The sequence below is a fragment of the Hermetia illucens genome, chromosome 6 (genome assembly GCF_905115235.1).
Source record: "Hermetia illucens chromosome 6, iHerIll2.2.curated.20191125, whole genome shotgun sequence".
Lineage (NCBI taxonomy): Eukaryota > Metazoa > Arthropoda > Insecta > Diptera > Stratiomyidae > Hermetia > Hermetia illucens.
The window spans coordinates 26,310,147-26,322,334 of NC_051854.1; the positions used below are offsets into that span (position 1 = coordinate 26,310,147).

Genomic DNA, 12,188 nt, shown 5'->3' on the forward strand with positions numbered 1-12,188 from the left:
GTAGGCCATGACCCACAACGACGCTATAACACCTTGTTAACTGAAACGTGAAGGCGGATTGATGGAGAAGAGAAGGTAAGGAATTGAAAACAAGAAGAGTACACACAGGAGACACAACTCCAAGGACATTCTTTGAAATTTTATAGAGACGGAAAAATCTTGCACACGTTCGAACGCGACGGGAGTTGCGCAAGCGAAATTCCGCACATAAGGGCTGATGTTAGTGCCTTGTGTGTAATGCAGTGCATTGGTGTGAGCCTAAGTGGTTGCGAGTATATGGCAACATCTATCGTAATAGTAGACATTGCACAGCTGTTTATGGCTTCACACACCCCACGAGGAACCAAAGGCGGAGCTTCCTTAAAGATTCATTTCGAATTAATGATAATGGATCTCAATGGATGCACTGAGCGGGAGGAGGAGGATATAAGTAGATGTATCCAAGATCAGTCTTTCGGATGCATTCGTTTCCTGCTATGATAGGGTGGGGAAACACACAAGGCGATATCGACACACCTGCCTCGTCCCTATCCGAAACGTGCATAATGAGATGAGCCCCTTTGCCGCTGAAGTTGCTCCTCCTGTGTTTAGTCTTCTTGGATGAGAGCTTAGTTCAGCGGTAGGTGGAGGACATGTGAGCCCGACCTGGAAGGAGCATTTTTCCATGATTCAGAATTGTTCAATTATACCATAACATCCGATGGAGGTGCACCCATTGTGGATGATACGACAAACCACCGTAACATAAGAATATGAACTGTTTCTCCAAACAAGGGCGACGTTATCTTTGCCATCAACACAATCAAATAGAGTAAAGCCACCGTAATGATGGTCTTCCCGTGGAACTTTTTATTCTTTCCTTTTGTAAATGCCTCGGAATGCAACTTCGACAGGGAAAAAAACAGTTGCTAATCACCAGCCACAAATTATAGGAAGTATTTTTTCATTTCCTCTTGATAAAGTGCTTAAAATTAAAGTCATTTTATGCGACGCGGAATGGTTGAACCAAAATATTCACTATCAGGAACATTTCTGATGTGAATGCGCATTGGTGGATGCGATCAGACGAGGCGAACCGTATCAAAGTCACCACAGCATTCTCAAAGATATTTTGTCATAACCGCCTCCGCTTGAGTTTGCCATATTCAGTGCCGATAGCGCAATATTCGTCTTGGTGAAACCGTGACGTGTTATATAACTCAAGCTTAATTGCGAAGACAAAAAACTACTATTTCCGGCTGCAGCTCACAAAAGCAACAACAACGATGCATAACGGTCGCCAGGAAGACGACTTTCAGTACCCGCGGATTCCATCGAGTGCAAATTTATTTCCAATTCCGATCAACAGGTGGCACTGCCTGCACCACAAACAAATCGAACCCGCTCGGTTCTTATCGGAAACTGATTAAACCCGAGCGCGGTCAACTACCGCGAGTTGTTTTACCCACAGGCGGCCGGACCCGCCGCCAAAATCCCGAAATAAACTCGCAATTCCCATCAATAAGGGCGCAATTTAGTCACTCAATGCATGATATCATCCCCCCAATCTTAATTCGCCACTGAAACCCATTGAAACTCCGCCCCTTTGACATTTGCGGAAAGTTGCCCGCAAACATGAAAATCATCGTCCAGATGTGGAATCGCCGCGCACCACCTACCCATTTTCAGTTCTTCACTTTCACTCATGCGTAATTGCTGAACGTCACTTTATCCGGTCTCGGGCGAGATCTAAAATTGCATATTTCGGGTCTCGATAACAAAATTTTTACGCGATCTGTCACTTTGCACTTCACCACGGGGAGAGAAAACAGAACTGTCGCTGAGAACGATTTCAATGTGTGGGTACGTCAGAGCGAATGAAAATAACAACAATGGCAGGGCAGCCAATTGGAGAGGATGGATCGAAGGGGCGGCAGTGGCCCTCCAACTGTTGAAGTAAGGGGGAATACCCGGTTAGGCATTTCGTTATTTAACGGGAAAAGTAACCGCGGGAGATTATTGTGGATTTTGAGATCATTTTGTCTCAGAAAAAGCAATCGTTGCAATTTTATTGGAAGATTCAGGCGAAGTTAGGCAGAGAGGTCTGAAGTTAATTGTCCTCTCTTAGAAATATGAGCTTGCAAGACATAATTGAATAAAATATTGCCTGAAAAACTATGCCGGTATTTGCCCATTGAAGGTGGAGGCCGATTTGTACGCTGTTATCGCGACGCAAACAACGCACTCGCGAGCGTTAATAAATGGTTGTACATTATAAGATTTTGTGCTCTTACGGTAGGGAAATCTTGGGATATTTATCCGTTGGGCTTTCTTTACTTTGAAGCGAAACAAAGGACTTTCAAAGCCACTGTGATTCCATACACGGTGCATTCCAAAAGTGTTCATACTAAGAGCAAACATGTATCACGCAGTTTGGGTCGGATAAATTACCACTGGGGCACGCCTAGACCCGAAGGTTATCTAAAAGATCACAGACGTTCTCCTTACTCCTTCGCTTACCGGAAAGCAATTTGGCAGATCGCCAGCTGCATAGACTCTCTTTACAAAACTAGAGCTGGCGATAAATCTTCACAGCTCCTGCGACAGATGCAAACGTACGCCGAAAAAGCAATCACAAAAGACGCGCTGCGTGTGTATTAGCAGGTTCTAAAAATTGCTAAAAGCGTTGAACCTTCATAAACAGATCACGCTCACGGATGAGTTAATCGCGACCGATCCCTTGTTTCGGCCGTCGCCAGCCTTAATGAGATCCTCGTGCTCAACCAAAATTGATCTAATTCGCCATCCTTCGTTTCTTTTTGAAAAAGTTAACTGAAACGGCGCAGCAATTTAGCGCATAAAACAGTTTTACCGTATCATTGAAGGACGTCCTATCAAGCTCGACACGGACCATCGCCCTCTCATATATGCACTACAACAACGGTCAGACAAAGCCTCGGCACACCAAGCTCGCCAGCTCGATTTCATCCTACAATAGCAAACTTACACTGCGTATCAAGGGGGACGACAAGATCGTCACTAACGCCCGTTCGCGCATGTATGCCGTGGCAATGCCATCAATAATCAGCCTCCAAGCTGTGGTTAAGGTGGATGATCCAAAGATTCCTCCTGTGTTAGCCCTGTCAGTACGCCAAGGTACACAACCGTAATCGTTTGGAAGTTCTTCGAGACAGACCCAGTTTTGACCATTTGCACATAGACCTTATAAGGCCTCCGTTAGTGTAGGGGAATCAATATATTGTCTTATGAGAATCAATCTATTCTCCAGATAGTCGAAAGTCGTCCCAATTCCCAATCAACAAGCTTTAACTATGACTGAGGCTCTATACACACAATCTATCTGCGTCTTTGGCTCATCACTTACTTTTACCTTGGGCAGGACACACAATTTGAATCAGCGGTGTTCATTTAGCTCGTCAAATCGACTACGACCATATGGTACACCACCCCAATCGAACGGCATGATGGAGAGGCCTAACTCGATCTCCAAACATGAACAAACTACTGAACTCGCATACGAACTTATTTCCTGGAAACCTACCGTCTAAGCCGGTGGTACGCGTAAGCCGCCCAGCAGATATCGATCCTGTGGCAAAAGCATTAGCGGCGTTTTAGAGGAGGAACTCATCATTGGACCATCCCAATCAGTGGGCCGTCCCGCCCCACATTATTAGAAGGCACATACCAAATCACCAGCAACTACAGGCGTCTGAACGTTACCACAACTCCGGACCAGTATCCACTGCATATCATCGAAGACTTGTTATAAGAGGTCAGAGACATCGTCATCAGTCGGTCTTCGAAATGCATTCCAATATACCATGGCCTATCTCCTGGGGGACTCTCCATTCGTGCGGTACTACTTGGACGACATACTTGTAACTTCGGACGACCGCGATCAATACATTCGACATTCACGACAGCTTCTTTCAACCCTGTCTCCAGAGGAACTACGTATTAATCTGAACAAATACGTTCTAGGCAGGAACGAAGTAAAGTACCTCGGCTACAGCCAAATGGTACCAGACTCCTACGCAAAAAGTCCAAACCTTCGAGAATTTTTTAAGGTCAGAAGCATCGGCCGAGCTTTGTCGATTCCTAGGAAACACAAAACAGCACTCGCCGACGACGCCTCTCTCTAGCAAAAATTTCCCCGTGATACGAGGCTTTGGGTTTCTTCTCCAGGAACTAATCGAATAGATAGCGGCGATCGTTGTAGCGCCTTCGACCCAGAGCTGGTCGGTGACTTTGTTGCCATTATGCACTTTCAACGTTTTCTGAAAGGTCACTCCCGTTACAGTTTTACCAACCATCGTCCACTAGTCTATGCTCCATAACAAAGCTCAGAAAAGACCTCAACCAGCAAAGCGCGTCAACTGGACTACAACCTGCCGCATCACATTGCCTTCCTGAAGGGAACGAAAAACAAGGAAGCAGACGTCCTTTTGTACACATGCGCCATCGCTATGCCATCAATATTCAATGCGGGAACCGTCGCCGAAGCCCAAGCGAACGACAAGGAAATATATCATCTAATCGAAAACCACAGGCTGGTACCGCATCGATTCGACATTGCCGGCCACCGCAGTCTATGTGGCAATTCGACCAGAAACATCAGACCCTGTCTACCAATCATTAGACACCGGAGAGCTTTCGACGCACTTCACAACCTGGCACGCCTCAACGCGAGAGCCTTCGTTCGATCACAGCGTAGTACGCCGTGACGAAAGAAAACTGCAGTTGCTGCGAATAGCAACGATTTCAGAATATTTCGAAGGTTCGGTGAGAGACACTACCAAGGATGGATATTAATAAAAAACTGAAAAGATTAAAGGAGCACTTCAATGCGGTTTTAAACCGTATATCCCCGGGGAAGTTTCACCTGTCGTTAATAAAATGGCTAGCCATCTTAACATGAGGATGACGAGTGTTCTTACAAATAGCAACGAAATCACTGACATTTGCACGGTTCCTGCCGTCCTGAAGTTACTAACTAAAAAAAGGGGGTGTGGCTGTGTTATGGACACGGCCGATTATTGGACGTGAATAACGTCTCGTAAAGGGTGAAGTTTCTATATAAAAAATGTGCTCGGGTGTGACACCGCGGCGATCGCTTCTTCTTATCTCCCTTGTTGCGATCATTAATGGGGCAGCGCGCATATCTGAGTTGAATTGCCTGCCAGTACCGTAGTATATGAAAGGAAACGATAATTCTTCGGCATACACGTCGTAAATAATGTTCAGTGGTGTTGAAGCCTGGCCCGGAGCAATGTCAAGACAATGTTTTTCATTCCAAAGCATAGTGTGCTCCCTTGCAAGGAGAACATCCGACTCCGGTGCACTTCTGTCACACTGTAGATGCTCGATCAGATCCTCACCGGTGGTGTTGGCTGTCACACAGCTGGTTATTGTGTTGGCTTGGAATGTATCCCAGTTTACTGTAATTTTGTAATGTTTATACAATGCTTGACTTAGTAAGAATTGTAGTCAAACTTTTAGCACTGACTTTTTGGCCACGCCACTCAGATACGTAGATTTATGTATCATATCCTTCTTTATGTTAACATTGAACGCCTGATCATCGTCCAATTGACGAGGTAACTGCTGCACCATTGTATCTACATTAACGGGTACATAACGGGACTCGTCCGATGATACCATAGCTGCCATCGTAACGCAACCGACGTATCTGCATGAATGGCAGTCGCGGTGATACTAGAAGAGCACTAATCGGATCTAAAGCAGGTAGCCCGTGTTGCTTAGGTGGATATACAAATCCGTTCGAACGTGATAATGTAGACAATTTGCCCGAATCCAGTGATTTTTTGCACGTACCGCACAGTTTAAAGTCAGCCTCTGGTTCTTCAGGGAAGGCATTATTAAGCAATGGTAAATGTTTTTCATTTGTTGGCTTCAATGAGCGCAGAAACCATAGACGATCACACACATCACACTTGTTTCCGGATGGACTGTTGATAAACGTTGTAGTGAAACGTGCACTAGCTGCTGCCCAATGCGTCTTCATAAACGACGATCGTATGCAATCGAAGCCTGCGCAGTCCCATGTCGATGTAGAAGCATTTTCATCACCTATCTGCATAATTTCAGCCGTCCCAGCTGCAGATGTACCGGCACCGTCTTGATTCAGTCGGCCGCATTCATTATTTTCCGTGGTCGGCACTGCTTGACTGGATCATATGGTGTTTTATTGGTGCCATTCGGTTGCTGTTGAGATACCCTTTCCAACCGTATACGATTCTTGTATTTTGAATTGGCTTTTCGACGCGTATAGGCCGACATTATATTTTTTTTTTATTTTAACACATATTATATTCACACTCAGAATTTGTTACTAATAATAATATATATATAATCGATAGATTTTGATAAGAGCTGACGATTAAAACTTAAATGAACGTCGTAGCTTCACCGAATCGAAAGTTAAACTAAATGAAAATCTCGATACGCATGAAAATGGCGGGGCTGTCCCCTTCCCCGCGCGCGACGTGCGACATTCCTTACCTATCGTAATGAATTCTTTGATTCTTTAGCTATCCAGTGGTATAATTGAATTTTGGATGGGGATGATAGATATATAGCTACAACACGAAACTGTATTGTCCGATTTGTTATCATTCTTTTTTTTTTGGATTGCGTCCCTATGGAAGTAATTTCAAAGACGTTATTCACGTCAAAAATCCTGAAATGTATCGGTTAATCGATACAGAGCAGGTTGGTTTGCGTTCTGGATCCTCTTGCACTGACCGCATCCGCATCGTTCGGATCAATTTAAAGTGAGGTATGTATATGACCACCATATATATTATAAAGTTCGTTCGCAACAAAGACACAAAATGTGTGCCTCCCCAGATGAAACCAATCAATCAAAATACATGGTCTGATCCAAAAACGGAGAGTCTCTAGAGGCCACCGAGTCCACTCATATCGCGAGGCCAATTGTAATAACCACCATTATCTGGTTAAAGTGAGATATCATGCCAGATAGCAAATAATAGAAAGTTCAAACGCTATCATGATGTTGAAAAGCGCCAGGATGACGAGATGGTTTTGAAGTAAGCCAAAATAGAACTCCATATCCTGCACACACTAAATCAGCACCAAGAAGTCGAATATGCTAAAGCCTCAGCGCGGAAGAAATTAATAAGCTTTGAATGAGAAAAAACGCTTCATACAAACAATACAAAGGACCCACAAAAACCAAACGAAAAATACTTAGAACTAAGAAGCACCGCTGACAAAATTTACAGAAAGAAAAAAGGCAAGCATTAAATAACGATATCTGCAGATTGAGGATTCATGATTCGTTTACAGCTTGACAAAAAGAATAATCCCATGTAAGGACATTGAAGATAATCGGATAGGACACGTTGAGCAGATTAAAAACACTTGGGGTCAATATTTTGAAGAGTTATTAAACACTACGGTACAGTCTCCGTCTTCAATGAAACAGAAATCGTAGGGACGCCTGTCCCACGAATCACTGTCGAAAGATTGGCACAAGAGTCTGATGAGCCCTATTCATAAAAAAAGGCGATAGACTCTGCTGTGGAAATCATAAAGGGATCTCTTTGCTGCGTATAAGCTATAGAGTGTTTCTAAAAATTATTTTTGAAAGGAGGCTGGAGTCCTTTACAAAGCGTATACTATATATATTCGATGGATACCAGGGAGCTTCTGCGAGGAAAAGTGTTGAAATGGCGGACGGGAATAATTGGGGTGACATTTTTTTCCATTTTCCTGGTCCAAGGCAAATTTTGTTTTTTGAGCTAGCCCTCATCTGAAGCAACTAAATTTTGATTCAGGATTGAAAATCCAGAAGTGCCCGAAGTGTTCAGAGTACAACTTCGATTTACATAAAATATTCGTGGAATTCAAACTGATATATGTGAAGAAATACTGATCTGTATTGTGTACTGTCGCAATTTTAAGTCCGGGACTAGTTAGGGTCGGTGTTACGGCAGTAAGGCTTGTACGATGAAATATACCAGAGAACAGATAATTAATGCCTTCGACCGGCGAGTCCTCTCGCAAATTTCAGGCACAATGAGAAAGGTGGCTGACGACGAACCAGATGCAACAGGGTGGGTTGCACTATTTAAATAACGCACCGGAAGTTCTTACGCACATCAAAGTTCGTTAGCTCTAGTGAGAAGACCATGTAGAGCGGATCCTTGGCAGGAGAATTCTCAGATGTTTACTAAAAGAGGACGCGGCCACACGACTGAGAAAAAGACCTTGAACTGACATAGAAGAACGAAAAGCACAGACACGCGAGAGCTTCAGCCTATAGAAGAATACCTAGTTATCTCTTAGTGGATAAGCCACGCCGACAATCAAACTACCCTAGATTATTGCGTGAAATTGGAATGTCATTACTTCACCAACCCCAACACCAAGACCCATTGTACTATCCTATCCACTTTACACTATCTCGAACATCCGTATCTGTGACTATAGTTCACAATCAGGACAGGAGACCAGGGTCGCGAAACTAACACCCCAGTCATCTCGGCCATTGCATCGTCTTTCTGACGATGATACTTTTTGCAGAAAACGCCAGAATAGTAAGCGAAGCTGAATTCTGGGCGCAACAATGAATTTGAGACAACTAAAGACCAAATGCAATAGAGTAGCACCAAATATGTTCGTCCCAGTAGCAAAAACTGGTACCACTGAGTACGATGGATTTAAAAATCTATCCCTGACATGCAAAATCACGGCAAATTGTAGTTTCCCAATAGTCTGAAATACTAAGCAGTGGCAATGCCCTCAATTATTGTAGAGAACGATTGAGAATTAGGGGTGGAGGAGTACTTTCCTTATGGATTTATTTCACTTGATACTACGTTAGAAATTCGTCCTAGAATTCCATATCGGAGGGAGGGTGGTAACAGTAGAATCTTGTACGATCTTCTGTAACCCCACATCCTTGAATTCATCGAGAATATCGTTCAAAAGGCTAGAATCATTTGATGCCCACTTACGTAGGTTCAATCTTCCGGAGCTTAACATGTCCGACATATTTTTGATTAGATGCTGCTGGAACTTCGCTTCCTCATCCTTGGCAAGCTGCAACAATGTTCCAACGGACAGGAATATAGCAGGTTCTTCTCCGAGTGAAGCAGTTGTGAGCCTGTACTCCTACAGTGGTATATTCCTTGATGCCCTATACAGCACACTTCAAAACTCCTGATGGCTGGGTTGCACCCTAATCATTCAGATATTCCGAACGATTAGGATGCAATCGAGCCATCAGGAATTTTGACGTTTAATATCAGACAAGACCACGGAGGGCAATATCTATGGTAGAAAAAGAAGACGAGGCAGACCCTGCCTAAGATGGAGCGATGGCGTGGGTCAGGACGCCAGACAGCTTTTAGGGATATCGAATTGGTAGACCTCGGCGGGATGGAACCGGGATGTTTGGAGTTCCTTATTAAGGTAGGCCTAGACCGAATACCGGTCACGAAAATGTGTTTTCCCCGCCGAAGTAGGATTTGCGTTAAGTTGTCTTGTAGTTCAGATTTGGTAGACAGATCGTTGAGACTGACTCCGGTTGTTGTTACTGCAGTGGTGGTAAATACCGGGTGATAGGGAAGACAATATGCGTGTCGATCTTCGATGCATGTGGCCCAGATCAATGTATTCCTGCAATAACTTGTGGTAAGAACGTCAAAAATCCGGATCCCGATCGAGGTGTCTTTTCAACTGCTTGAAGCAAGCAAAGGCTTACTTTCTGTAGGGTCGTCCTTAAATGATAGCGTTACAGTATGCTCAACGTCTACTTGGCGGACTGCTGAACTCTGGTAGGCATACACAGTCAGATTTATCCATTGAGAGCACGTCTTCGATTGTATTGTCTGAGTCGAAGAAACCTTGATGCGTCTTTGGAAATGTGCAGTAGAGATGTTAGATATTACTGTGTTGAATCCCGTTTTGCGAAGCTATATTTTGCCAGACGGGATCCAGCCTAATTTCACTTCCTAAGCTAACACGATCTGCCCTTTTTTAAACCTCGTCGAATTACTTCATCGAAGACCTCTGTGCCTAAGATCAGGTTGATTCCAGATTTGAAGCTAAAGTCGACATCCATCAACTGCAGGCTAGAAGTCCACTTTGGCTTATAGATGATCGCGATCATTCGTTGAGAAGCAATGTCATCAATGAGTCCCTTATATAGTCCTTCAACTTTCCGAATGTTTTTATTTTTCTCTGGAGCCTTGTTAGGGGCTTTTAGCGAGATAAAGGATATTTAACTTTCAAGATTAACTAGAGCGCGCTGAACCGATAATCCACCTTTAAAGCCAGACGCATTTACGAGAGCTGTAGCCAAAAAAATCCCGGAAACTTCAGGATCCGTAGCCATCCTCGCACTCACATCCTTCTTGAAGTGTAATAGTTTGTTATGATTTTTGTTGCACTCGAAGCAATGTGTCCTACTTTTGCATTTCCTGGTGTCGGCATCTGCTATTTCAGCATAATTCCTCTTGTTTAGCACACCAACAGCTTTCCTAAATTGTAAGCTTCTTAAAAAAATCCCACGCCAACAACAAATGTTCCATTAAACAGATTTTCGTGGTAGCTTTTGTTAAAGCCATAAACGATCTGCGTTTAGGAGACTATGATTTGATCGCTATCACTAGTTGGTGCCTTTTTAAAACAAATACGAACATTCTGTCCACCTTTGGAAAGTCCTTTATCTCCTCCACGGATTCTTCAAATATGCGCAGCTTCGCTGTTCAATTTCTGTATGGCGATGCGGTTAAATAAGGGACTCAAATCCTGAGTTGCGAACCTCAGGTTACCTAGTCCAGCGCGATAGTTGCCGATTGTAGTGTAAATCGACATCACGTCATTCGCAGACCTTTAATTCAGCTTCTTGACATCAATGATTACGTCCAAATATTCAACTCCTTCTTGTCGGTTGTTTGCAAATCACTCCTCCAGTGTGGTCAATCCGCCTGTGGACTGCCGCATTCTTCTTGGTCCCTTGAAGTATCATAATAAATACTGCAGTTTTTAAATATTGCCCAAGCAAGAATTATTATGAACCATTGGCTTGAACAATTCGATGAATTGGCTCCATTCCGTACTATAGCCGGTACAAATTGGTATTTGAATTGGCGGTAGTCTCGGTAATTCTTGGCAAACCAAGGCTAGCATGCCGGCGCCTTTTGTCCTCAGCTGCGACTTCTTCTGCTTGCAACAAGACAATGCGTCTCATCTCCTCATGTATGTATCATCTGCTGGGTACCGCTGCCACCTGGCTTAGAGACGTCATTTGACTTCGGGTTCTTGCTCAAGGCGGAGAGAACGGTTTTGTCTGGATTCGGGGTTTACTTTTTAAAGGTTTACCTAACGCCGAATGAGACAATGCCGGATTTTAGACGTAGGATCGATGCTCTGGAGAATGATGTTTTAGACACGGAGGGGTGAATCTTGGTAAGAGGTGACTTTAATGCTGGAGTCCTTGAATGGAAATGATGGCAAGAACCGCGTTCGTAACTTTCAACATCGGGTTCACATCAACATTCCGACGCCCAGGCAATAAAAAAGCAAGCGTAACTTTTGCGTTCCAATCTCTGGCACCGTCGGTTGATGCTACGGGTGTCAGGAGGGTGAACATCAGGAGATTTGTTGGAACTCTTGGAACAGGCAAAGCCGCATTGGAGGGGGGGGGGGCTTTGCGGCTGATATTGTCGCTAATAATGAATTTGATGACAACGGTTTGGTCCATGATGAGGTATGCTGCACAAAGCCAGAGGCGATAAATAAAAGCAAAGCTCACCGCTGGTAGAATCAAATCAACGAGGTAAATCAGGATCCTTGGGGATTTGGTTATAAAGTTTCTAGGGCCTTCTGCTAAGAATCGACATGCCAGAAGAGTAGCGCCTAGTCGGTTATTCAGAGGACGTTGCGGCAGTTATTGCCGGATGTACTGCTAAACAGGCGCAAAGCAAACTTGGTATATTGATGCCACTGGCAAGCGGATGGGTGACTGCATGGTTTTAGCCTTGCGCTGGAAAAATCCGAAGTATCCATCTTGACCAGAAAGAGAATCCCGAACCAGCGGTTAAATGCCCGTTTCGAAGACGAGCTTCTTCGCGAAAATCAAAGCAGTAGTGGACAGGCCTGCAGCTGAAGCCTCAGCGTTGAGTCGGCTAATG

General features: G+C 44.2%; 1 protein-coding gene across 1 annotated transcript in view; it reads right to left on the reverse strand.

Annotated features, from left to right (window-relative positions):
• Positions 1-1,830, reverse strand: part of LOC119658764 (rabankyrin-5) — a 135,147-nt gene extending 133,317 nt beyond the window's left edge. The window contains exon 1 of the mRNA XM_038066462.1: positions 1,659-1,830. Coding sequence (XP_037922390.1) covers positions 1,659-1,686 — 28 coding nt within the window. The 5' untranslated portion in view covers positions 1,687-1,830. The remainder of the gene's footprint in view (positions 1-1,658) is intronic.
• Between the last annotated feature and the right edge of the window lie 10,358 nt (positions 1,831-12,188).